The 27,809-nt window shown below is 40.3% G+C and overlaps 2 protein-coding genes and 1 long non-coding RNA gene across 3 annotated transcripts; 2 read left to right on the top strand and 1 right to left on the bottom strand.

The window, feature by feature from the left end:
* The first annotated feature begins 881 nt into the window (after positions 1–881).
* On the top strand, positions 882–3,224 carry LOC110739838 (E3 ubiquitin-protein ligase COP1-like). The gene is made up of 3 exons (XM_021920319.1): positions 882–1,239; positions 2,240–2,344; positions 2,770–3,224. The coding sequence occupies exons 1-3, from the start codon at positions 1,228–1,230 to the stop codon at positions 2,938–2,940; spliced, it is 288 nt and encodes a 95-aa protein (XP_021776011.1). The 5' UTR covers positions 882–1,227; the 3' UTR covers positions 2,941–3,224.
* Positions 3,225–3,291: 67 nt separating this feature from the next.
* Positions 3,292–6,173, top strand: LOC110739840. Its single transcript, XR_002514928.1, has 6 exons — positions 3,292–3,888; positions 4,694–4,780; positions 4,850–4,908; positions 5,138–5,495; positions 5,584–5,696; positions 5,908–6,173. It is a non-coding gene; the product is annotated as an uncharacterized LOC110739840 (long non-coding RNA).
* LOC110739839 (3-oxoacyl-[acyl-carrier-protein] synthase, mitochondrial-like) lies at positions 3,900–4,682 on the bottom strand. The gene is made up of 2 exons (XM_021920320.1): positions 4,235–4,682; positions 3,900–4,133 (listed from the first exon to the last, which is right to left on the bottom strand). The coding sequence occupies exons 1-2, from the start codon at positions 4,334–4,336 to the stop codon at positions 3,984–3,986; spliced, it is 252 nt and encodes an 83-aa protein (XP_021776012.1). The 5' UTR covers positions 4,337–4,682; the 3' UTR covers positions 3,900–3,983.
* Positions 6,174–27,809: the final 21,636 nt, after the last annotated feature.

The raw sequence follows: 27,809 nt of genomic DNA, 5'->3' as shown, positions 1-27,809 counted from the left end.
ACATCTTCACGATCGAATGTTGGCTCTCAACTCTGCAAGTGTTGGTGTTGCCTAGGTGAAGAACTTGGTTTGTCCAGAATGTCACAAACTTCGTTTTATGACAAAGCCATGTTCTCTCAACATATTGTATCACCACTGGATAACTTGCCCACCAATCTATCATTGTATCTACAGCAGCATCATAATCCTCCTCGGTTGCAGCATCCATGATACGTTTCCATTTCCCATTTTTGAATTGTGCACCGATCTTCTTGTTTTTGAACATAGCAGTGACCCGAGCCTCCATATCTTTGTTAATGTGCCATCGACAAAGTAAGTGCGGGGTCCCTGGAAACACTTCCCTCAAGGCCGCACATATCCCAAGCTCATGGTCTAACAAGATAACCGACGGTTCCTTCACTAGTAGAAAAAATGAAATAGGCACCCCCCCTTTAGCACCGGTTCTTGAAAACCGGTGCCAAAAAAAATGGGCGGGATTGAAAAAATCAGTGTTGGCATCGGTTCCAACCAAAACCGGTGCCAATCATTTAATTAGCACCGGTTCAAACCGGTGACAACTAATTAAAAAAAACCGGGGTCCTGCGTGCTTTTCTTTCTTTCTTTCTTTCCCCCCGTTTTTTCCATCTTCTGTTTTCACTCTAGTTTTCGCCCTCTCTTCCACGCACCATCCCGAATTTCACCTTCTCCATTGAAGGGTTTACGAGCTTTCTCACTCCATTGAAGCATCACCTCCTTCTCTCTCCATATCTCTGGCCTCCATTGAACTCGTGCTCTATATTCTCCATTGAAGTCGATTCTGAGCTTTCTCACCTCCATTGAAGCAACTTCGAGGTAAGGTAATGTGGTCTTCTTAATCTACTGAATCCCTTCGCAATCTAGGGTTTGTCGTTGATTTGGTTTTCAATTTTGTAATTTTAGGGTTCTGGTTTTAATAATCTAGGGTTTGTCCTACCCGCCGCCACTCACCCTTCGCCGGCTACCCTCCGTTCCCCTCAGCCGTCCTTTGTGCATCGGCCATCGACCACTAGATAATGGTTTTTCCTTTTTGATTTCAGTTCTCTGTTCTTTCGGTAATTCTTACTTGCATTTGTTATTGAGAATCATTATTGGAAAAGTTAAGTTTTTAAATTTTTTGGCTTATTGAAACCTCTAATGTAAGGACAGAACATTATATTTAAATGAAGCTACTCTAGTGAAGGGATTGCCTCACTTTTCTGCGATTTATGGATGAATTTAAAGGTGTATATCCTATTCCATTTCCTTATACTTTGGAGTTTAACTCTTTGATGTGCTTGTTTTTATCCTTTTCTGCATTTTCACTTAAAGGAACCTAGTTTTACCAATTGTAAACCTATAAATGACGCATCAGAATCTGGTTAGTCATCTTTTCTTTCACAAGGTCCTGTTAGAATCTTTTTGGGATCTGATCTTGTTATTCTTATGGAAATAGAATTCACCTGTAGATAATATAGTTGCACATGAGAGTTGATGGATTTGGCTGGTGTTCTGTGAAGGATGGTGGTGAACTACTGGTGACAGGGAGTCAGAGCTTTTAGGACGCTTTCAGATGTATACTTAAGAGACTGAAACCATGTCTCCTGCTATGCTGCATTTTTTTATTTTTTTTTGTTTCCAAATTATCATTGATTGTTGCCATATGATTTTTGTACTCATTATTTACAATTTTCTTAGAACTTGACAATAATAGTCCTAGTGAAGGAGCTTCACTTTTTCTGGGAAGCAAATGATCTAGAGTTTAGTGAAGAAAGCATTAATTTTCTGAATAAAGTAACTTTTAGCAAGTCCATTAAGAAAAAAGCTGAGTGTACATATATACATATTCTTCGTCTTTCCTTTCCATCAGTTTTTGACTTTTTGTAATTAATTTATTCTGTCTGGCATAGCTTGCTTTCTATATATGCATCTTGACATTATTCGGATTTATTAAGTGTCCGAGGGATGCAAAATGCACTTTGGGATTAGGAGAAAAAAAGGGCACTACTCGTATTCAGGCTGAATATTATGTACTGAAGATAAAAATCTAGATGTTCTGCTCAGTTCTCTATCTTTCTCTTTCAATTGTCAAAGGCTTTTATTAGTTGCAAATCAACACATATATTATTAATTGCATTTATTAGTTGTAAATCAACACATATATTATCGATTTACGATGAAGCTTTTTTATGTGAGAAGAGCTTGAAATTTGATTGTTACTTTGCGTATGGGCTCTGATTGACAGGTAAAAGTGTGGTGTACAAATCAGGAAGCTAGTGTGCTTAATATTGACATGAAGGCAAATATATGTTGTGTCAAGTACAATCCAGGATCCAGCTATCATATTGCGGTAAGCATTGTTCAAGTACTTCCCCTCAATCATTCTTTAATATATTATCCTTCTTTCTTTCCTTATAGTCTATATAGTACTTTATTCTTGGGTGCATTTAGAAGCATTGTTCAAGCACTTCCCCTCAATCATTCTTTAATATATTATCCTTCTTTCTTTCCTTATAGTCTATATAGTACTTTATTCTTGGGTGCATTTAGAATTTTTCAAGTCTTGAGTACAGTGCTTAGTGAATAGTGAAGCCATGAGTTGATATGAGTGGATGACAAGTACATTTTCGTTTCTTCTGCATCAACATCTAGCTGATATAACTTGGCTTCCTTTTGTGTGAAAAAATTGCTTGAAATTAATTAATGTTTTTGTTATGCTGGACATTGTACCCTTGTACGATTTCTTAGACTGTTAAAATTATCTCTGTTATGCAGGTTGGGTCTGCTGACCATCATATTCATTACTATGATCTGAGGAATATAAGCCAGCCCCTTCATGTGTTTGGTGGGCATAAGAAAGCGGTTTCATATGTCAAATTCTTATCAAATAATGAGCTTGCTTCGGCTTCAACGGACAGCACATTGAGGCTGAGGCGAGCTTGTTAATCTAGTATATCACTTAAGCTAACTAAACTCTGAAACTTATCCTACTTATGTGTGACTACTCTGTGTTTGTGATTCTACTTGTAACTCAATTATGCTATATTGCTATATCATTATTAAAAGGAACTAGGATTTTTTGTTAACTTTCACACAACTGGTAGAGTTTAATCAATTCCAACAGTGTCTGATGTGCAGCTGTCCAAGAGCTCTAGTTGCTATCAAATCCTCTTTCGTGGGAAATGTGTTTTCTAGCCTCTTGTATATTGATTATGATGACAGGTACAATTGCTTCTTTTTTGTTAACAAAGCTCACTTTGGTTCTTTGAAAACATTAAGAAACATTTGATTCAAGAGAATTCATTTGATCTTTTAGAAATTGTCTATTGGTTTTATAAACAGATTTCTCTGTGCTGTTATATAGCTCATATAGCCATTTATTTTCAATGTTTCTCCTCATTCGAGTTCAAGGCATACGTAATAAGACAGCTATAGTATAAGACAGCTACGAAAACAATTTGCTGAATATAGTTTATTTTCAATATTTCTCCTCATGGATACTTATATCGAGCTTCACCTATATCGAATGGATACTTTTCTGTTCTGATTCTGTGTTAAAAATTGAAACTTGTGTTGATAATCTATTGTTTTGGTTAGGGACTTAGGGTCACAACAATTACCAGTTTTTATTCTGAAATTTGATTATTTTGCTCATGATTATTAATTTTCACTCATGTTTTGATACTTTTGTCTTGTGATTATGTCATTTCAGTTCAATATAGCTGGAAATTTAAGAGTAAAATATCGTTTAAGCTATGGTTGCAGCAAGTTCATCTTCCATTTGTGCAATAAATTTGTTCTTTAGAGTGAAGGGTCAACAATTACTTCACCCAAGATGTCAAGATGCTACTTTTACCATGCTGAATTTGCCCTGCTTAGGAAGAAGTATCAAAGGTATTAGAGTGGATAGAAATTATATTTTGGTTCTAAAATGCTGATCAACTTTTTGCCTTTGGCAGGAAAAATTATCCTACTTGTATTTCTATAGATCACTTGGAACATTTTTGTGTTGATGAAGAAAAAAATCGTTGAAATATAGTATCTTCTGCAAAGAACCAAATATCTACCTTTTCACAAATCAGCTGAGCAGCATCAACAATATCACTCATGCTACCAATACCACCACCAATGGATACTCCCTGTTGCCTTCTAATGGCAAACAATATAGCCCAAATTCTTGACTAAGACTACAAAAGCATTTATTTTTGCCACCTGAAGAGCAAAATTAAAGAATCCTTACAGTTCTTTCTTTCTCATCCTGCTTCGTCGGAATCCAATTTGCATCTTTAAGGGCCTCATCTGCAGCAAGTTCATATCCAATTTGCATCTTTAAAGAATCCATAGTGCATATCCTATAAACCTTGAAATTGACCTATGCTCCTGGTTATACAAATAACCAGACCATTGTTCTATTAATATATGTTCATCAATTGCTCAATAAAGCCAATACCAATACAACAAAAAATTTCAAACTTAAAGTTTTGAGTACATCACAGACTCAACGGAAACTGTAGTAGTAACACACGCACAAATAACTTATTCATTAGAAAATTTTACAATTGTAACTTCTGATCAAAATCGAATACGGCCATTTATATTAAAAAAAAAATACATATACAGTAAAAAGAGTGACATGTAATTGCCATGCTGAATTTGTGCTGTTAACGTCTGTTTCTATTTTCTCTTGTGGTACTTGTAGTTCTTGTGGATGCCTCCTGAACATGTTCTATTGGAAGAGAATGTTAAGGCTAACAAGTATGCATACTACTGCATTGATGCTTTTAAGGTAAGCTTGCTTCTTCTTACTCCTCACCACTATTAGTTTTGGTTTTTGACCTCATTCCTATTTCTCCAGCTAAGTCCTAACAATAAGCTGATTGCATATGCGGTGAACAGTGTGAAGTATGATTTCAGGTAACAAAATTTTGCTATAAAATCAGGCTGCCTAGCTATCTAGATACCAATTTAGCTCTGTGCTAAAGTTTTTATATTTCCCCATTTCTATCACATTTACCTAGAATTCCTTGAACCGGTGCCTTTTTACCTTTTTCGTCTAGTGAAAGTACAGGACGAGCAATAATCGATGTGCAAGACCCAAGTACCAACTGAGTGTACCCGTTTTGTCTATTGTGTGTTGCTGCAGGTTGTGTTCTACTGTGATGCTGAGCTAGTCAGTGTGCTGGGGTTGTTTGACTGTTCCTGTGCCTGCTCAGAGCTTCTGTTTTTTCTATCCCTGCTGGTTTGCTATGGTCTGTCTTATAACTTGAAACTATCTTATAATATTTCTTACTATTGTTCATCTAGCTTTAGGTTAGAGAATCGTCTCTCAAAGCATAATATGTTTCTGCATCATATGCGAGTTGAACATAAGGATCTAGTGCCACCCATGATCATTTCTGGAAATCAGTTTACAATGATCAGTCAACACCAAGTAGCTGCAAGGGAATACTTGGAAGCGCATAAACAAATGCTAAATTCCCCACTAACCAATCTCTGTGTCGGTATGTTTTATGTAATTTTATCCGAATCTGATTAATGTGAGTGTGCTGGTGTTGATTCTCCATTTAACTGATGCATCTTACTTTGTAGGGACTGCCTTAATCAATTTAGCCCTTGGACATAGACTTCAAAACAAGCATCATTGTGTTGCACAAGGCTTAGCTTTCCTTTACAACAATCTGCGACTTTGTGAAAATAGCCAGGTAAGTTGGTGTTGTTAAATAAGAAAACTTGTTCAGGGATGAAGTTTGAAAAGTTAACAAGTCTATTACATTAATAAATATTATCTGATTGCCTAATATTAATGTTTTTTCAAAGTTTGTAATACCAATTTAATAAATAAGTCTTTTACTTTGTGTGCATAATCTTAAAGTCACTCATATGAGACTGTAGTACTAATCCAAGTCATTTCAGGAAGCCTTGTATAATATAGCTCGTGCATTCCACCACGCAGGACTTCTCACATTTCAGGAAGTCTTTTTGGGCTGCTGTTTTTTGTTTTGTTCTCCGTAGTTTTGGCTTTGTGTTAGGTGTTGTCCCGGTCCCTGTTTTAAGTGTAATGCAAGAAAGGTCGATCAGAGATAAGTCTGGATTATTTAATTTTTTTTGGACGAAAATTGTAATATTACAGGCTTTATAGCCTTTTTTTAATGAAAATATGTAAGTCTATATACATGTTAATGTTTCTATATCAATTTAAGTGAAAAAAAATGGAAAAAAAAAAAAAATATTTAACTTTTTTGGGTATTTCTGGCACCGGTTTGTACCAGAACCGGTGCCAAAAGTTTTTTTAAATTTTTTTTTTGAGACTATTGGCACCGGATTTAGGAAAAAACCGGTGCCTAAAGTGTTAGCACCGGTTATTTCCTAAAACCGGTGCCAATATTGTTGATAATAAAAAAAAAAATTCGCGCGTTTGAAGTTGGCACCGGTTAACTGGTGCCAAAGCCTTTAGTTGGCACCGGTTTTGAACGGGTGCCAAAATTTTGAGGATTTGGCATCCCTCCAATCCCCAACGGTTCAAAACCGGTGCCTTAGGGGGGGTTTGAACCGGTGTCAAATTACCTTTTTCGTCTAGTGCTTATTATACCCAATCAAGTCTCTCAATCTCTGCAAAACCCATCGATAGCTTGCCGTGCACTCGTTGCGCATGAACACGTAAGCAACGAGGAAATTCTGATTTGTCGGTGTCACACCAACTATCTCAAAGAACGACATCCCGTATCGGTTGGTCTTGTAAGTGGAATCCATACCGATCACATATGGGTACGTCCGAAAGATTTCTACCGTGACTGGGTGTGCCATAAAGGCGTGCTGTAAAACGCCTTCATCATCAGACATGACCTAGTAAAGATATTGACTCTGTCTCGCCAAATGTAGAAACTGCTGAACAACTCCTCTCCTGTCAAACATCTCCGATCTCAGGTCTTCCGGCAATTGTAGATGTGTATGATGTTTGGATGATCATCAGTGCTCGACAATAGTCGCCATGATGTTACGCGGTGCAACCTTAGACTTCGTCATGTCACGCACAACTTGCTTCGCATCCGGGCTCAACCCACTAATTTTACGATGCCCCTCTGGATACGCAATCATTGGATGGTTGTGAAAGGAATGGTGTCCTTCCAACAAGTGTATTATTCCGATAGAGGGTTCAGAATTATTACAGAGCTAATTCTTCAGTAAGGTCAAGTGATCGGAATGCCTAGGTGGAGGCCGCTTCCGATCAGTAATATCGAGATACAATTGATATTACAGCTTAATCTTAACTGAACCCTTCGGGTCGAACCCAATCGAATCTCCAATCCGAGACGTCGAATTAATCCGAAAGGATCTAATGAGTCGACAGATTTTTACGAATACAGACGTCGGAAATCGAGCCTAGGGCGTCGATACCGAGCGTCGCAAAATCACAAGCAACAAGTATGAGCGTAGCCGTAGCTAGGCTAGGCTAGCTCATAGCATGCCTAAGCGCACCATGGTGTGCTAGGCACCATCGCAGCCTAGGCGCACCCTGGCAGCCCATCGCAAGCTAGCAGCATGCTAGCATGGGTGCCTAGGTGCGCATGGCAGCCATCGCAAGCCACACAAGCACCAGGCAGCCCATCGCAGCTAGCAGCGCGCTAGCCTGCTGCCTGGGTGCATATGGTGCCCTATCGCAGCGCGTAGCCCTTGCTAGGCACCATCGCAAGGCATGGCACCACGCACAAGCAACATCGCAATACCAGGGGCATGCGTGTGTGTGCGTGTGTGCCTCGCAGCCTCGCACACTAGCCTCGCACAGCAGCCGCACTGATGCGTGTGGGCTGGTGCGTGTGCGTGCAATGGCTGGCTGGTTTGCTAGGCAGCAACACCACGCATGCATGTGCGTGTGCGTGTGTGCATACCTCGCACCAAACACAAGCAGTGCTAGGCACTGGCTAGTGCGAGCATAGGGTGGTGCATGATGTGTGTGGGCTAGCAATGTGTGTGCGTAGGTGCGTGACACATGGCTGGTGCGTGATGCATGTGCGACCAGCCAATGCGTGGCATGCGAGGGCCAGCGCCAGCGATGCCCAGCTAGCACTGGCTGTGCTAGCGATGCGATGCGAGAGAGAGATGCATGTGCGATAGGCAGTGCTAGGCAGCCAGCAGCAGCAGCGCCTAGCACTGGCCAACACCAGCGCCTAGCATGGCCTAGCACCAGGCATGCGAGGCTGCTGGGCAACACCATGCTAGCTGGCGTGCTAGCTGGCAGCAGCCCAACAAGCCCCTTGTAAGTGGCGGTTTGAGGGAGTGGGGACCAATTGGCTTAGAGCATGCCTTGGGGATCAAGGCAATGGTCCCCCCCAAGGTTCATGGTCCTCACCTAACCTTCTCTCTCTATTTGACACTTGTTGCATTGTGATTAGTTTTTTTTAATAATTTATTTTAGAAATAAATTAATTAGCAAAAATACATTCTCCCACATTGGTGGAGGATGAAAGATCAAGGGATCATTTCCCTATAAATACCAAGCTTGGTATTGGGATTTGATACAACCTTGAGTGGAATTAAAAAGGCAACTCTTGAAAAGAGTAAACCTTTGATTCATAAAACTCATAGTTATTTTGTCCGGGTCTTGACTAACCTTCAAGGCTTGGGACGCTCGGGTCGGGTCGAGGGTACGATCCGTCGGAGATCTCGTCTTTTCGGGATTTTGAAGTAAGAGCTCTTTGGGAGCGAAGCACGCGTCAAAGGTATAATTCTTGTTCTAATCTTGTTTGATTAAGTTTATTATGCTTGTTTAATTGCTTTAATTAAGGGGCGGGTCTTGGTGGGTTTCCTTCCGCGTAGTGACGGGTCACTACGAAACCCTACAGCGGTATCGGAGCCACGCTCCTTTTAATTTTTGCAATTATTGTTTAATTAAGGTGTTTTAAAGAATTTATTTTTCTGGTTCATGTTCATCTAATTAGATTAGATGCTTGTTTTAATTATCTTTTAAAACTCGATTTTATTTTCGATTTGGCTGTCGAACCCAGATTTTGGCTCAAAAATAGTGATTTTTGGGTGGAATCGATATTCTGGAACTGGTTCAATCCTTTTAGGGTTTTCCAGAAGCCAAATTCGAACCAGAAACCCAAATTTTCTAGGTTTTTCGTTTTTCAACAAAAGTTTTAATTCTTTTTAAGCCTTGATTAATGCAAGCATTACAAGGTTAGATTAAATGCACATTTGCATCACTAATCTACTGGTTTTAAAATATCCTTGAGCATAATAATGGAGTGTTTATTAGTGCTTAAGTTGATATACCAAGTTATCACATAAACTTGTTTTCACAATTTTGCAAATAAATTGCAATAAGGTGTGAAAAATTGTTGTGATTTTGTATTTTAAGTTCCCAAGTAATGTTAAAGTTCTAATCTTTAAGTGTTTAAATGATTGGAACCCTAACCCTAAATTCCATGTTGAACAAAGTTTGGATTTTTTCATATTTTGGTTGATTAAAATCCATTAAGTTCAATTACTTGTGAGTAAAATTTGATTAGTCTTCATATTGGAAGATGTAATCTTGGTATTTTACACAAGTATGCAAGTTGGAAAATTTTATCATTGGATGGTTAATTTATTTTTCCATCTCCCTTTTGTCAAATCCATTATTAATTTGCATATGGGCAAGATTAATTTTGGACATAGCTCATTTTATTTTAAGCATGAAGTTTGACCTAATTTTGTTCAAAATTGAAATTTTGGATAAGTTTAGGCTTGTGCACCAATTAAAATAAAATTTGTTTAAGTTAGACTTAATGGTTGTTTTATTTTATTTTCCCTAAAATTAATTCTAAAATATAATTTGGAATTAATTCATGTCACACGTAAATCGGGATTAAAATCCCGAGTCATAGCACGCAAACCAAGGCAACACACCCAAGTGCCACCAAGGCTAGCCGGGCTGCCTAGCAGCCCACATGTGGCTGCCTGTGGTGCGCACAAGGGCGAGCCTTGAATGCTGCTATGCACTATTGTGTGGCTGGGATGCATGGCTGGGGTGCGTGGGGTGGCTGGGCTGGCTTGCGAAGCATGCTGCTGGGCAGTAGGGCAGCAAGCATCAGCCAGCGCACCACGAGCATCATGATGCGCCTACTCTGCAGGCCAGATGCTCGCAAGCACCAGCGTGCTAGCAAGCATGCGCAACATGCTAGCAGGCAGCTGGGCTTGAGGCACTGCTTGCTAGGCACAGCAGGCCTCACCCACGCACCATGGCGCCATGCCATGGGCTGCCTAGCAGCCATGGTGCGCACCCACCAAGGTTTTTGTTGGGTGGTTTTGCTTAAGTTTGAGCTATGATTTTGCGATTTTTCCCGTGTTAATAATTTTAATTAATTATTTTAACGAGGCTAAAAACCTCGATTTTCGATTTTGTAAAATTTTGACAAATTACGGGTTATGCCGACTTAATTAATCGGATTAATTAAGTACGGATGCGGAATTTAGTGGGAGCTTAATTAAATGTGTTAGCATTTTGCGTTTAGAAATAATGGATTAAACCACTTTGACTAGTTTTAATTAGGAGTGTTAATTGGATTAACGACCTAAGTTAGTTACTAGTTTTGCGTGTTTAATTATGTATTTCGTAAAATTGCATGGGCCGTTCACAAATAGTGAACGGGTGAATGAAAGATTGCTTCAAAACAGGTTCTTTGAAAATGGCAACTAGTGGGGCCCGGCTAGGATAGAAAATACGGACTGCGTTCCGCTATGTTTCTTTTGTAAATCTAAATACGGTCTGCGAACCATTAAGTATTTTTGTACTTAGATTAATCTTAGTCGTTCTAGCTAGCTTCTTTTATTTCATTTTGGCCAAGAAGTCTCAAGACGGCGTTTCGACGAAGACGAGCCAAGATGAAGACCCATGGAAATTGAAGATTTCAAGGGGTCATGCTAGTTGCCAAATGCATCTATTTTATGCCTTATATATTGTTACTATATATGTTTGCTAGATGCATATCTAGGATTTCTATGATGTTGCGATGATTAGTTAAGTTCACTTAAATCAACCAACATAGAAACCCTAGGTCCCTTAATAATATTGAGCTAAAATTTTCCATTCCAAGAACAACACTTACCAAACTAATGCGCGTACGTGATGGATTACGCCAAAGCGAGGCATCACTACTTCCCTAGGAACGTAAGGTATACTAGGTATACAAGTTGTCTTGGTTAAGCTCAACGATATCAGTAAGGAGTCCTTAGATATCGTGGCAAAAGAGATAAAATGTCAAGTATGCATTAGATGCGACATTTTATCAAACCGAGAGTAGCTTGGAGCTATTAGCAATTGGGTTTCTTACCTTAAGATATTTAATGGTTAAGACAAGCCAAAGCATGCTTATCCATTTCTTGATCTTTGGGATCTCGGAATCATTTTATTCTCGCCCATAAGGGACAATCTTAAGATGCGTGGATAAAATGTTCAATAAGTGTGAATAAATGCATGAACTCTTTATATTTCAACTTATTGATGTATGAATGGTTTTTTCATTTCAAATTCTTTCAATTCTAGAAATCATGTCTGCAAGTAACACAAACAACAACCAATTCTCTTTGCGCTCAATTCTCGACAAGGAGAAGTTGAGCGGGCCAAAATTTCTTGATTGGCAAAGAAATCTCCGCATTGTACTAATGCAAGAGCAGAAGGAATACGTCCTTGATGAGGAAATGCCCGACGCTCCCAATGAGGAGGTCACTCAGGCTGCCCTTAACCGATGGCATAGTGCCAATCGGGATGTCAAATTCATCATGTTGGCCACAATGTCTCCGAACCTTCAAAAGACTTTCTTTGAAAAGGAGACAGCTTTTGAAATCATTTCTAAGCTTCAAAATATGTTCCAAGAGCAGGCCCGAACTGAAAGGTTCAAAACCCACAGGCAGATCCTTGGGAGCAAGCTCAAGAAAGGAGACCCAGTCAGCCCGCATGTTCTCAAAATGATTGGATTATTTGAAAACATGGAAAGGCTCGATGCTGGGTATTCAACCGAAATCGCAATTGACATCATTCTCCACTCCCTTCACAAAGGCTATGATCAGTTCAAGATGAACTATAACATGCATAGTATGGAGAAAACCCTCACCGAGCTTCATGGTATGTTGAAGCAAGCCGAGCAAACCCTTAAGGATGAGGGAAAGCATGACATGCTCATGGTGAGGAAGGGCAAGCCGTTGAAACGTGGGGGCAAAAAGAAGAGCTTTAAAGGGAAAAAGAAGAAATTCCCGCCTAAGTCAAAGTTTGCCAAGGGCAACAAGGACAAGAAGACAGCTTCTTCTAAGGCAGATTCCGAATGTTTATACTGCAAGAAGAAGGGACATTGGAAAAAGGACTGCCTCAAATTCAAGGAAGATAAGAAGAACGGCAAAGTTGCTTCTTCATCAGGTATTTTCGTTATAGACTTAAACTTCGCTAGCAAAACATCATGGGTATTAGATACCGGATGTGGCTCACACCTTTGTTCCAATGCTCAGGGACTAAGGATAAGTAGGAGGTTAGAGAAGGGAGAGGTCGAGCTTCGGGTCGGCAACGGAGCAAGGATGTCCGCCGTCTCCGTTGGAACTCTCAGTTTGTCTTTGCCCACTGGGCTTGTTCTAGAACTTGAAAATTGTTATCATGTTCCTAGAGTGACCAAAAACATTATTTCAATATTGGCGTTGGACGCCAAAGGATTCGAATTTCGAATCAAAAACAATAGTTGTTTTATATATTTTGATAATGTTTTATATGGAAAGGCACATTAAGAAAATGGTCTTTATGTGCTGTCACTAGACAAACAGGTCTATAACATCGAGAATACTGCCAAAAGGGCTAAGACCATCGAGTCGAATCAAACCTACCTGTGGCATTGTCGTCTTGGCCACATTAACATCAAACGCATCAAGAAACTTCTTCAAGAAGGTGTTCTTGACTCATTCGACTTAGAGTCGTTTGAAAATTGCGAAGGATGCTTATTAGGCAAGATGATAAAACAGCCATTCTCCAAGTTAGGAGAAAGGGCAAGTGACTTATTAGGTCTAATACACACGGATGTATGTGGACCTATGAGCACACCCGCAAGGCAAGGTTACCGATATTTCATCACCTTCACCGACGATTATAGTAGATATGGCTATATCTACTTAATGTCGAATAAATCTGAATCCTTTGAAAAGTTCAAAGAATTTCAGAAAGAGGTTGAAAATCAACTTGGCAAGAAAATTAAAGCACTTCGATCGGATCGAGGTGGCGAATATTTGAGTCATGAATTCGACGATCACTTGAAAGAATGTGGCATTCTTTCAGAGTTGACACCTCCTGGAACTCCTCAATGGAACGGAGTGTCCGAACGGAGGAATCGGACCTTGTTAGACATGGTTTGGTCAATGATGGGTCTTAGTGAACTCCCTATCTCGTTCTAGGGACATGCGCTACAAACAGCAGCACTAACACTGAATAGAGCTCCGTCAAAAGCTGTTGAAAAGACTCCATATGAATTATGGACTAAGAAACCTCCCAGGTTGTCTTTTCTCAAGATTTGGGGATGCGAAGCATATGTCAAGCGATTAATTTCGGACAAACTTCACCCCAAATCGGATAGGTGTTTCTTTGTGGGATATCCAAAAGAAACCAAAGGGTATTACTTCTACAATAAATCAGAGAACAAAGTGTTTGTTGCTCGTGATGGTGTCTTTTTGGAGAAGGATCACCTTTCCAAAATGACAAGTGGGAGGAAAATCGAACTCGACGAAGTTCGAGAGAACGAGCAACAATGTCAACCTGACAAAACTGACAATCTAGATACTTTGGAAGCATCTGAGAAGATTGGTCAGAGTCAAACAGACAATGTAAATGCTCAACCGATTACCCTACGTAGGTCGCAACGCCAAAGATCTCAACCAGACAGATACCTCGGTATTGTCTTAACTGATGATCAAGACATCCTAGTTATGGATGGTGATGAGCCGGCGACATACAAGCAAGCTATGACGAGCCCCGACTCTGCAAAATGGCAAGAGGCCATGAAATCCGAGATGGACTCCATGTCTCAAAATCAAGTCTGGGACTTGGTGAATTTGCCCGAGGGTTATACACCCATTGGTTGTAAATGGATCTTCAAAGTGAAGACAGACAAAGATGGAAATATATCGATATACAAAGCTATACTGGTGGCAAAAGGTTATAGACAAGTCCACGGGATTGACTATGATGAAACTTTTTCACCAGTTGCAATGCTAAAGTCCGTTCGGATCATCCTAGCGATTGCTGCATATTACGATTACGAAATATGGCAAATGGATGTCAAAACCGCCTTTCTTAATGGGATTTTGGAAGAAACTGTGTATATGACACAACCAGAGGGTTTTGTCAATCCAGGCAACGCTGGAAAGGTTTGCAAGTTGAAAAAGTCCATTTATGGACTAAAGCAAGCCAGCAGAAGTTGGAATCTGCGATTTGATGAAGCCATCAGCAAGTTTGATTTTATCAAGAATCCAGATGAGTCTTGTGTATACAAGAAGGTCAGTGGGAGCGATATTGCATTCGTAGTCTTGTATGTCGATGACATACTGCTCATTGGAAACAGCACAAAATTGTTGGAGTGCGTAAAGGGCTGGTTGGGAAAGTGCTTTTCAATGAAGGACTTAGGAGAGGCACAGTACATATTGGGCATCAAGATCTACAGGGATAGATCTAAGAAGATGATTGGATTAAGCCAAAGTACTTACATTGATAAGATACTGGCTCGATTCAACATGGAAAATGCCAAGAGAGGGCATTTACCCATGTCCCATGGCATAACTCTCAGCAAGAAACAGTGTCCGCAGACACCTGTTGAGCGAGAAAGAATGAATCAGATCCCATATGCTTCGCTAATTGGATTGATCATGTATGCCATGATATGTACAAGGCCGGATGTATCGTATGCCCTAAGTGCAACGAGTCGATACCAATCGAACCCAGGAGAGGCGCATTGGACTGCGGCCAAGAACATCCTTAAGTACCTGAAAAGGAACAAGGATAAATTCCTGGTGTATGGAGGCCACAAAGAACTGGTTGTTGAAGGTTACACCGACGCTAGCTTCCAGACTGACAGAGACGACTTCAAGTCGTAGTCGGGGTATATATTCTGTCTGAATGGAGGAGCGTTTAGCTGGAAGAGTGCCAAGCAGAGCACCACTACAGACTCTACAACTGAAGCCGAGTACTTGGCCACTTCGGAAGCTGCCAAGGAAGCTGTTTGGATTCGCAAGTTCATCAGCGAACTTGGTGTTGTGCCCTCAATCAAGGGACCGATAGACCTTTATTGTGATAATAATGGAGCTATCGCTCAGGGCCAGGGAGCCGAGAGAACACCATAAGGTCAAACTCGTGCAAAGGCGATTTCACATGATAAGGGAATGGAAATCCGAAGGTGAAATCAGAATTTGTAAGATCGGCACGGATGATAATGTAGCCGATCCTTTGACTAAACCTTTGCCTCAAGTGAAACACAACAAACACGTTGAGGCAATGGGAATCAAGCATGTTGGACACTGGCTTTGAAATTCCCTGTACATGTGTTTTAATTAAACGGGTTGATTTAATGTAAGACATTGTACTAAAACCATTAATTAATGGAGTAACTAATTTTTGTGCAAAATTATCATTCACTCCATTACTATTTAATTGTGGTTTAGAATTAAATAATGAGTCCATTCGATTTACGGAAATATTCAAAACAGGGTATCAAGACCATGTCTTGGATAATGAAACACCTGTTAAGTGAACATTGAATATTAAATCGAAAAGTATCCCTAATCGAGGTCATCTAACAGATGGACGATTGATGACCGCCATAGATTAGTGTGTAGTATGATTTACAGCACCGTTTCTTGTGCTGCGAGGACGTGACAGTCATAAATCATTTGCACAGGCATAGTTTAGAACTGTACTGGATAAGACCTATGAGAGTACTTTAAGAAAAATATAAATTTTGTCATAAGTACATTTCTCATTATGACTATCGGAACTTATTTCCTCCGACCATGAGTACTGTGAAGTTTTCTTGTTTGAGTACTAGGCTCTTTGATGTTTCCAAACGTCTGCCGTAACTGGGGATCATAACGGGAACACTCGGGAGTCTATGTCCTCTTAGTAAGAAGAACTTACAATACAAGACTGGGATTGTCCCCCTACTAACAATAGGGAAAATGTTTTGTTATTTAAAAGGCCACTCATAGAGTGAGACTGTAAAAATGCATGGCAATGCTCAGATGGATTTTAGAAATCATCTGCTTATTGACAGTCGAACTCGGAGATCGAGAAACACTTCTGAACGTAATAAGGATGAAAAAGAATCTTACCTTACAGTTCACGAAGAAACATTAAGTGACAAAGGAAATGAGCTATACACAATATGCACACTTGTCCAGAAGGATAAGTGGGAGATTGAAAGGAATGGTGTCCTTCCAACAAGTGTATTATTCCGATAGAGGGTTCAAAATTATTACAGAGCTAATTCTTCAGTAAGGTCAAGTGATCGGAATGCCTAGGTGGAGGCCGCTTCCGATCAGTAATATCGAGATACAATTGATATTACAGCTTAATCTTAACTGAACCCTTCGGGTCGAACCCAATCGAATCTCCAATCCGAGACGTCGAATTTATTCAAAAGGATCTAATGAGTCGACAGATTTTTACGAATACAGGCGTCGGAAATCGAGCCTAGGGCGTCGATACCGAGCGTCGCAAAATCACAAGCAACAAGTATGAGCATAGCCGTAGCTAGGCTAGGCTAGCTCATAGCATGCCTAAGCGCACCATGGTGTGCTAGGCACCATCGCAGCCTAGGCGCACCCTAGCAGCCCATTGCAAGCTAGCAGCATGCTAGCATGGGTGCCTAGGTGCGCATGGCAGCCATCGCAAGCCACACAAGCACCAGGCAGCCCATCGCAGCTAGCAGCGCGCTAGCCTGCTGCCTGGGTGCATATGGTGCCCTATCGCAGCGCGCAGCCCTTGCTAGGCACCATCGCAAGGCATGGCACCACGCACAAGCAACATCGCAATACCAAGGGCATGCGTGTGTGTGCGTGTGTGCCTCGCAGCCTCGCACAGCAGCCGCACTGATGTGTGTGGGCTGGTGCGTGTGCGTGCAATGGCTGGCTGGTTTTCTAGGCAGCAGCACCACGCATGCATGTGCGTGTGCGTGTGTGCATACCTCTCACCAAACACAAGCAGTGCTAGGCACTGGCTAGTGCAAGCATAGGGTGGTGCATGATGCGTGTGGGCTAGCAATGTGTGTGCGTAAGTGCGTGGCGCATGGCTGGTGCGTGATGCATGTGCGACCAGCCAATGCGTGGCATGCGAGGGCCAGCGCCAGCGATGCCCAGCTAGCACTAGCTGTGCTAGCGATGCGATGCGAGAGAGAGATGCATGTGCGATAGGCAGTGCTAGGCAGCCAGCAGCAGCAGCGCCTAACACTGGCCAGCACCAGCGCCTAGCATGGCCTAGCACCAGGGATGCGAGGCTGCTGGGCAGCACCATGCTAGCTGGCAGCAGCCCAGCAAGCCCCTTGTAAGTGGCGGTTTGAGGGAGTGGGGACCAATTGGCTTAGAGCATGCCTTGGGGATCAAGGCAATGGTCCCCCCCAAGGTTCATGGTCCTCACCTAACCTTCTCTCTCTATTTGACACTTGTTGCATTGTGATTAGTTTTGTTTAATAATTTATTTTAGAAATAAATTAATTAGCAAAAATACATTCTCCCACATTGGTGGAGGATGAAAGATCAAGGGATCATTTCCCTATAAATACCAAGCTTGGTATTGGGATTTGATACAACCTTGAGTGGAATTAAAAAGGCAACTCTTGAAAAGAGTAAACCTTTGATTCGTAAAACTCATAGTTATTTTGTCCGGGTCTTGACTAACCTTCAAGACTTGGGACGCTCGGGTCGGGTCGAGGGTACGATCCGTCGGAGATCTCGTCTTTTCGGGATTTTGAAGTAAGAGCTCTTTGGGAGCGAAGCACGCGTCAAAGGTATAATTCTTGTTCTAATCTTGTTTGATTAAGTTTAATATGCTTGTTTAATTGCTTTAATTAAGGGGCGGGTCTTGGTGGGTTTCCTTCCGCGTAGTGACCGGTCACTACGAAACCCTACAGGTTGTGGGTCCCAGTTTCATCATTTTTCGCCTAGATAATCCAACTGTCAGTGACGAACTCGTAGTATATCTTGATGTAGAAAGGACAACCATTGGCTTTGGTTTTTGTGTCCTTCCGAATTGCGTTCTTAAGATCTCTGGGCTTACTCCTGCGTCCCCGATCACATCTCAAATACCGATATGGTCGACCATCTCTGGTTTTGTTGAAAGACGATTTCACTGGAATAAATCCCAGATTTATGGCAACAACATCCGCCCATTTAACTGCATTCCAAACGTTTGAAAAACCGTGTCTGTCACAAAATTTGCACTGTAATTCACAACGTCACCGCCTCTTTCAACCTCTGAATCCTATAAACATACATGACAAACACAAAAAACACGCCAAGCTTAGTATTTTAAGAATAATATTAATAATAACAATAACAATAACAATAACAATAATAATAATAATAATAATAATAATAACAATAATAAGAATATTAATAATAAGAATAATAATAATAATCATAACAATAATAAGAATAATAAGAATAATAATAATAATAAGAATAACAATAACAATAACAATAACAATATAATAATAAGAATAATAATAATAACAATAACAATAACAATAACAATAGTAGTAGTAGTAGTAGTAGTAGTAGTAGTAGTAGTAGTAGTAGTAGTAGTAATAGTAATAATAATAATAATAATAATAATAATAATAATAATAATTATCGTAACAACAACAACGATAACAATAATCATAATAATTTTACAATAATAACAAAAACAACAACAACAATAACAATAATCATAATAAAATAATAACAAAAACAACAACAGCAATAACAATAATCATAAAAATATAACAATAATAACAAAAATAACAACAATAATAATCATAATAATAACAACAATAATAATATTAATAATAACCATGAAAATCATAACAACAACAATAATAATAATAAGCAATAACGTACAATAAGAAAAAAAATAAAATAAAAGACATCCGCCCAAATTTTCCGGAACTTTAAAGGAGGATCCGCCTGAAATTCCCGGATCCTCCACTGGAGATCCGGAAATTCAAGGTGGAAGTATACATCTGCCTAGAATTTCCGGATCTCTTGTGGAGGATCCGGAAATTTCAGGCGGATCCACCTTTAAAGTTCCGGAAAATTTGGGCGGATGTCCACTTCAAAAAAAAAAAAAAAAAATTCAGCGACATACATATTCTTCCGGCAAAGCTTCCGGCATACAATCTTCGCCGTCGTTCATCGTCCACAACCAGTCGCTACACCTTGATTATTTTTTTCCGGTAAACGGTTTAAGATTTTTGGTGGTGAGCTCAGGATTTTTGGGGGCGCGTGAATTTTTGAATCCAAGTGGTAGGCTCGGGATTTTTTTAAGGCAAGTGGTGGGCTCGGGATTTTTTAATGCCAAGTGACAATGTGGTAGAGCCATATATAGGCCAAATTCACATAAGGGAAAAAAGATCATTTCCTCGTAAAATGGGAGCGTCATCCTGTAAATTGGGAACGACGAATAACAGTTCACATGAAATTGGAATCACTGCATTATCATTTGTATAAAAAAAGTTATGAACTAAATAGTGAGCCTGACTCATTTTAACCTCTTTTCCTACTAACATTTTGTTTCTTTCTTGTCCAGAATTGTACCAAGAGATGCATTTGCAATTCTTGAGGCTTTGGTGACATTATTTTGGTGATGAAGATGAGGCTTGACTACTAGCTTCCCTTTAAGACAATGAGGACATTGTCTGATTTAGCTTGGGGGGAGGTTCTCGTGTACGCATTATATATTTTTCACCCTCTCTTATTTATTTATTATTTTATTTTTTTTCTTTTTGGTGTGATTAGACTAGTTTTTTTTTTATTGTTTATTTTTTATTGCTTTATAAGTTAGTTTTTATTGCTTTGAAAAAAAAAAGTTATAATCCAAGAATAAGTTCCAATGAATTATAAATCATGCTTCCCTGTGCCCCTTGATGAAAATTAAATTGTTTTTATTCTTGGTTATTGATGATAAATTTTGTGGATTAGTGGGTCATGATTTGATATTTGATTGCCTTGAAACTTTAACATGCGTCAATTTTGCCCAACTGCTTGTGAATATAGTGCTTGACTAGTTGATTTGGTTAGGAATGTGTGTTGATTCCTGGTATGTCAATGAAGTTGAGTATTGGTTTGTAACTTTGAGTAATGTTTGTATGACTCATTATTATGCACATTGAGGAGGACGAAGGCATTTGTTCTTTAGGTGGCCTTCAGACGATATTAGATACATTTGTTCCCTTCTTGCTACCCATGTTGTTGCTTGTGCCCTTTTATTGTTTATTTAGCCACATTAAAAGCCTATTTTTCCCCATTGGTTACTAGTCCCAAGCTTGGCTTGGGGGAGCTATTAGTGAGTGAGGTGAGGGAGTTTGTAGTGTCCGTATTCATTTGCACAATTTGGGTGGGTTTTGAGAAGTTGTTTGTTTGTTCTTATTTTTGTGCATTGGAATAAATTAAAAAAAAAAGTGTTCAAAAGTGAAAAAAAAATTCCAATGTGAGATAAAAGAAAAAAAAAAAGAGCAAAAGAAAAAATTGTTTCAATGTTCAAGTGTTCTAATGAAGGTTGCTCAAAAGAAAAGCAAGAGAAAAATAAGTTTCAAGAAAAAAAATGAGAAAGAAAAAAAAATTCAAGTTCAAAGTTTGTTTGTTCTCTCAATTTCTATAATGTTATATTTTATGACTGAAATTGTAAGTGTTGGGAAATTTGGTTATGATTGGATTGGATGTTTGGTAAATTTTTGGTAGGGTTGAGTTGTGTTGAAGATGTGTTGGTCATTATTTATTTTTGACCTTGGATTTATTTATTAGGATTTTAGCTCCCTTAAGCATGGCTTTACTCTCACATTTTCCCAAATATTTTCTACCATTTACCTAAGCCTTACATTACAAGCTTTGAAAACCTTCCGACCTTTGTGCATAGAGTTGTATGGATGTGAAATTAGTTGTTTATCAATGCAAATAATGATTTGACATATTCCGAGTCGACTATTAGGTTGAGTGTTTGTCTTTTAAACACACGAGTGCGTGAGTTGGGAGGGCATTGTTCACATATAAAGGGGTGGTTGGAGAGCGATCGAGTACATCTTTTACTCACCACATAAATGAGAGCTGAGTGTGTGAGCACTAGTTTTGAATTCTATATGCTCTTGTGGTTTGCTCTATTTGACAATTGTTAGGGAAGATTGGTATTTAGATGGATGTGATTGATTGACTTTGATACATGTTTATCGAATTTACCTTGAATCGTATTTATTGGTTTGAAATATATTTGGGGTGAAGTATTGATTTATTTATTCGTTGCTTTGCTTTGGGACAAGCAAAGGTTTGGCTTGGGGGAGTTTGATAAGTCTATTTTATATATATTTTTATTCTCCGTCCCACGGTCATATTTGTGCTTATTTGAGCTCTACGGACCTATTTTTATTACTAATATATGTTTTCTAGTGTTTTTGTAGAGTTGGTATTATTTTGTGGGAATTTGCAGATTTATGCATGACAATTCCCGAGTTATTTAAACCACTACGAAAAATTAGAGTCGGATCGTATTTCATGACCTTATATTTAAAGCCCAAGACCGAGCTAAAGGATTTTAATTCGGTGATTAAGGGCTCAATTGATGAAGAAGTCCAACTTTTACAAACTAATATCACGGACCAAGTAATAATCAGGTCAAGTCTAAAAGAAGAGATTGGGATCAAGGTTTGAATTAGCCCACTTGCAAGTGAAAAGATCCAATCTCGTGGAGCTGCTGGGCGAGAAGTAACGGGCCCGATCGAGCGGCCCAATTCCTGATCTGGGCGCAAGACTCTTCGTATTTGGGCTTCTAATTGATTAGTTTCCTTGTTTTTGTGGAATTTGGGGATTTGGACTTTTCTTATAAATAGGGTGTAGTAGTACCGTAGGGAAGGAGAGGTTAGACTTTTAGGAATTAGTTTTATTTTTATTTCTTTGATTTTAGTTTTTTGAAATTTTTCCTTAATTTAGTTTTCATTCTTTTATTATTATTATTATTATTATTATTATTATTATTATTATTATTATTATTATTATTATTATTATTATTATTATTATTATTATTATTATAACAAAAACCTACAAAGTCAATTGATTTACAAGAAATTAGTGGGGAGCCGAGATACAATCTGGGCCCCCACCCCTCTAGCTATAGCGAACCCGATCCTGTTGAAGATATGAGCAGCTGCACGAGCACCAATATCCTGAGTCCTAGCAAACGTCTGAATCCGCTTCAGCAACGCAACATCATCCTTCTCTAATTCCCCCAATGAAGAAAAGGAGAAAGGAAGAAAACCATAGCCAATTGCCCTGCAACACGCCCCATACTTGTCCCGCTTCCGCTGAGCCGCAGCCGACACAACACGACCAGGAACAAAGTCAGACAACCCAGATTGAGTCAAAGGAGAAGACCCCGTCAAGTCAACACATACATCAAGACCTCTTTCCCAGGAATAAAGCAACACATCTGCCGGTCGAAGGGCCCCGTCATTCCCTCCAGTCAACCCAACGTTAACCTCCTTCCTTGCAGAAATCCCAGAGCGGAAACAAATATCAACAAGGGTATCACGAACAACGTTGTGCCGATGTTTAATACCTACCATCCCAGCACAAGACACCGCATGATCCCCATAAATATCCCCATCAAAAACCCTAGAGCAAGCAGAACACGGAGTCGAAACAGAGAACAAGGGAACACCCAACCGGTAGCAAAGAACACAACGGTAAGTCTTACCATTCATAGTCTGACCCAAACCTGATATCGGGGCTGCTCACAACCAGGCAGATGTGTGATCCCCCTGCTGGGACTTCCATAAGGCGACCTGAAGCGGAGATAAGGAGAAAGTGGATTCTACAGATGCAGTGACCTTCGCGAAATATATATCTGCCAATTTTTTCATGAGGTTAGGGGCAGCGATCTCACTAGGGTTACGCAAAAGGTCAGTATCCACAGTCCTATTAAAAAGACTAAGAGCGCCATCGAAGGTCGGACCTGGACCATCAATACCAAAATTGCGAAGAAGCGAAGTCTGAAGACCAGAAGACTGCAAACGCGACGCATGGAAAGCATAGTGATGAACATCGCCCGCTGAATAGACACCCAATGCACCATAAGAAAAAGGTAAGGTGGCAAGTCGCCATTGCCAATCACCAAAACCTGGCCCGAAGCAGTTACAATGCGCTCCAAAGAACCTCGAAGGGCCACATCAAAAGAAACCTGGGCCGCTTCAAAAAGACGAGGAGGACACGTACGCATAGAAAAGTAGAGTTTTGAAACCCTAGTACATGCACGAAGTAGTAACAGCTCACATTGGGGATCCTCAAGCTTAGCAACAGCATCCATGAGCTCAATGGTCTTCGAAACTCTCTGCGAAACAAGCTTACCACAGAAAGAGGCATCCGCACTGACAGGACCACCAAGCAACTTAACACCATGAACAGGACGAGCAATGTCAGGAGGAAAGACACCGGCCAAACGGCTACGTGGGTCCTCCGTGGGCCAGAAAACTTCCGTTTTCTCAACGTTAACATGGAGGCCGAGACTAGGTCCCTCCACCAAAATCAACTCCATGACCTTCCCTACCACCAAGGTGTCACCAATAATAGTGCCATCATCCAAATACCAAGCCTGGAAACATAAGTCGAAAGAATCCCTGATTCGACAAACCAACGGATGGAGCACCAAAGCAAAAAGAAAAGGGCCAAGAGGATCACCCTGCTGCACACCTTGACATGACCTTAAGGTATGCTCCCCATAAAACAGCCTGGCTGGAGTAGAGTAACAGAATTCAACCCAACGCGAGAGAGCTGGACAACGGAGACGGACCTCACGCAGTAAAGCCGTACGATCAACCAAATTAAAGGCATTCCGGAAATCCACTAGCAACATAGAGAGGCCAACATCACCACCACGAGCCTCAACCAAACGATTAACAACATGAAGAATAGCCTCACCACCCGCTGGCACACCAACACCAAACTGAAAACCTCCTAAATAGTTTCCCAGACGCGGACCAATTAAAGCAGCCCCAACCTTTGAAACCAGACGCCTCCAAACAGTACCCACAGCAATAGGTCGAATACCACCACCAGGCTTAACAAGTGGCGATGTATTCTCCCAACACAGCAGGACATTTCCCAGCGAGAAAGAGATTAACCACCTGCGTAATAGAGTCTACCAACTCATCCGAAATAGCAACTGCAACACCACCCAAGCAATCCATAAGGTGTTGAGCACGCAAGCCGTTTCTACCGCATGACGTACCACGCGGAAAACCCCTAATCTGATCTAAAACAACAGCAGGATTAGCAATAAGGGGCTGATTAACGGGGATATCCGGTAAGATAGGAGCCGGAAAGGAAGGGTGCTTAGCTTGCAAATCAGCAAGAGTAGCATCATTGTAAGGGGCAAGACTAGAAGACGAAAGCACCCGAACCGCAACAGTGTAATGTCCGTCACTAATCTTTCTCTTACATTGCGTAATATTACGCTCAGACAAATCATGCACATCATCAGCATCCAACAGAGGTGGAGACACATCAGCCAACGTATCCCGCACAAGACGCACAGTACCACCAGGCTCACACCAAGATCGAATAGCAGCGGAGATACTCTCTTCCTGCCGCTGCCGCCTGACACCCGAAGAACACTCACGACTACTCCTTGGAGAAAAGGTTTTTAGAACACAGAGAGGCAACACAAGAAGTTGAACCCAACAAGAGACGTCATCAGGCTTGCATATCACCTTATCAAGCGCACCTTTTAGAACCCGAGAAAAACCCAAGCGACACTTAAGAGGAATAGATTTCACCGAACGAAACCGCTTAGATAGCAAACTATCCAAGAGAGCAACATCGAATGCAAAAAGAGGCTCACAAGGCACACTAGGAACAAGATCAGATACTCCCGAAGACGGACCCTGCGGTTTAGAAAAACCATAAAGGATGAACCGAACAATACCATCCCCAGAATCAGGTGGGGCCACAATATCATCAGATTCAGGACCATGTCGACACTTCGTACGAAAAGTATGCGTCTTGAAACACTCCTTACAAAACCAAAGGCCCATACGACGAAATGTTGACTCCGCCTTTAAGAAAATGGCCAAATCAGAAGAAAGAGAGTGTCGAGTCAAATCTCGTGCATCCCCACAACAATGACGATCACGGAGATGAGTGAGTAAATAAGCTTTAGTGAGCCCATTACCCCCACCATCCTGACACCCATTTAGACCCGCAAATGGACAATGAAAACGAACAATAGGAGGCATAACACCCACCACAACTTGCCACGAAAAGAACACAAAACGACACATCAAAATAGCACATCAACTACACACTAAAACTGCACCCAAAAAGCACCCAAAACTGCACCTTATATACACCAAAATAGCACCAGAAACTGCTCACGAAACCACACCAAAACTGCACCACGAACTGCACCACAACCACCACCAAAAAGCACCATGAACTGCACCTTATATACACCAAAATTGCACCAGAAACTGCTCACGAAACCACACCAAAACTGCACCACGAACTGCACGAAAATCACACCCAAACCACCACCAAACTGCACCCAAAGCCGAGCAGGATATAGCCTGAAAAACAAAGAGAAAACCGCTTGAACCTTGCGCTGAAAACAACCTGAAACAGGTCTGAAAATCGCCCAGTAAAAACAGGTCTGAAACTCGCCCTAAACAACCCGAAATTGCCTTAAAACAGCCCAAGAACGACGCCTGAAAACCGCTTGAATGACGGCCAGAAACCATCCTGAAAACCGCCCTTTAAGACTGCACCAAACAATCCCGAAACACCCTGAAGTTCGCCTAGAAAACACCTGAATTTCGCCCAAAAACCACTTGAAATTTGCCCAGAAAATGCACTCGAAATCTAGGCCCTGAACGTACAGCCACCGAGGCCTTGATCGCGCCGGAGAAGCAGTCCAATTCGCCGGAAAATTGACGTGGAACCTACCCAATCCCAACCCTAATATTATTATTATTATTATTATTATTATTATTATTATTATTATTATTGTTTTTATCATGCTTGTTTTAATTGCTTTGATTAATTTAGTTTTTATTATGTGTGAGTAGTTTATTTCTAGGGTTCTTGGGGATCCATAAATAATATGAAGGGGTAAATTATTATTGTTGGTTGTTAATGCTTGATTGATTTAAAGCTATGCAATTAGATTTGGCCAGGTTTAATTGTATGAGTTATGAAATATTGATTTGAGATTCGAGAGATGAGAATTGATGTTTAGGCTTAGTTTCAATAGGCATGTTAATCTATAAATGGTTAGGTCAAGATTCGAAAGATGCGATTCAATACCGGTAGATTAATTATGTGATTATAATACGTAGCGAAAGCCCTTTATAATTTGATTAATTTATGCATTGATGATTTATTATTATGTTTTACCCTGGAGTATTATTTATTGGTGAACCTATATCCTATGACTTTTATTATTAATTATTTTCCATTAGTTTAATTCGCATTAAAAACAATTTGGTTACTTGATAATTTAGATTATATTAATTGATTAGGAATAAAAAGACTTGTTTCCCTGTGCATTCGACCCTACTTCCCTATCTATTTTAGTTAGTGGTTTTAGGAATTACTTTTGATTAGGTGATACGACTTTAGCCTATCAGGAGATGTGCTCTAATGGACTGCACAGGCTGGTATATCCCATTATTAAAGTTGTAGGTGTTCCTAAAATACTTTACTAAATTTAGGTTTATTTCGGACACCAGGTTTTTTTGAAAGTACAATATTGGTTGATGTGGGTGGGGTAACATTTAATGACCAGAGCTAGAGTGTTTGACAACGGTACTTCCGGCCATTTCATTACCTTGTAACCGGGGAAGGGGATGGAGATGAGATGAAATGAGAAATGGAAGGCAATGGATGGAGAGTATGGATGGAAACTTAATTTTGTTGTGATGAAATGCTTTGAAATTTTTTTAACCTGGTGCAGAAGTTCCCCAAGGAGTTGTCTTGTCAAATGAAGCACAAAGTCTGGGAAATGGTACAAGATAATCACTAGGTGGTACATTTGACTTTTGTATTCGCTTTAATTAAATGTACCATTGTATGTATTGTTTTAATTTTTACCTTCAGTTACGGTGGTGGATGTTCACCCTGTTGCAGTCTACATGGCCTAGGTCCAGTACTATGGCACAGAGCTGTCGTTTCAAAAGAAACACACATTCATTCTAGTGGGACAATTTATAGTCCCAAACATACAGGCACACTTAATGTAAAGATGTAATGGTACAGTTTTTGTACAACTGGACGTAATGGAACTAACACAAAGGAGTTTGAATGTTCATAGTTGCGAGTATAAGAAAGGGGGCAAGTATTAGTTCATGGGTGGTTTCCTCGGAAGAAAACTCTCCTCGAAATAGCAGAAGTTGTCCAAAAAAAATGGGTAGCCAAAGGAATAAGAGAGTGGTGGCTGATAAGGGAGTGGTTGGTGATAAGACCCCTAAGCGGCTTATTAAACGGTTGGAATTCATGAAAACAAAATGGTATCACAACGCAAATGGGAGTTTCTTATTTAGTTATTGGGCTTCGGGCTTCTGAAATAAGGAGTAGCTCTTAAA

Source organism: Chenopodium quinoa, unplaced genomic scaffold (genome assembly GCF_001683475.1).
Source record: "Chenopodium quinoa cultivar QQ74 unplaced genomic scaffold, ASM168347v1, whole genome shotgun sequence".
NCBI classification, from domain to species: domain Eukaryota; kingdom Viridiplantae; phylum Streptophyta; class Magnoliopsida; order Caryophyllales; family Amaranthaceae; genus Chenopodium; species Chenopodium quinoa.
Note: the sequence above shows the minus strand (reverse complement) of the source record. Positions and strands in the feature narration are given on the sequence as shown.

Bases quoted from the DNA above. Each gene is read 5' to 3' on its own strand.
- LOC110739839 (XM_021920320.1), bottom strand. From the start codon at position 4,336: ATGGATTCTTTAAAGATGCAAATTGGATATGAACTTGCTGCAGATGAG. The intron at 4,134-4,234 runs GTAAGGATTCTT...AGAAGGCAACAG, and splicing joins AGGATGAGAAAGAAAGAACT to GGAGTATCCATTGGTGGTGG.
- LOC110739838 (XM_021920319.1), top strand. The intron at 2,345-2,769 runs GTAAGCATTGTT...TCTGTTATGCAG, and splicing joins GATCCAGCTATCATATTGCG to GTTGGGTCTGCTGACCATCA.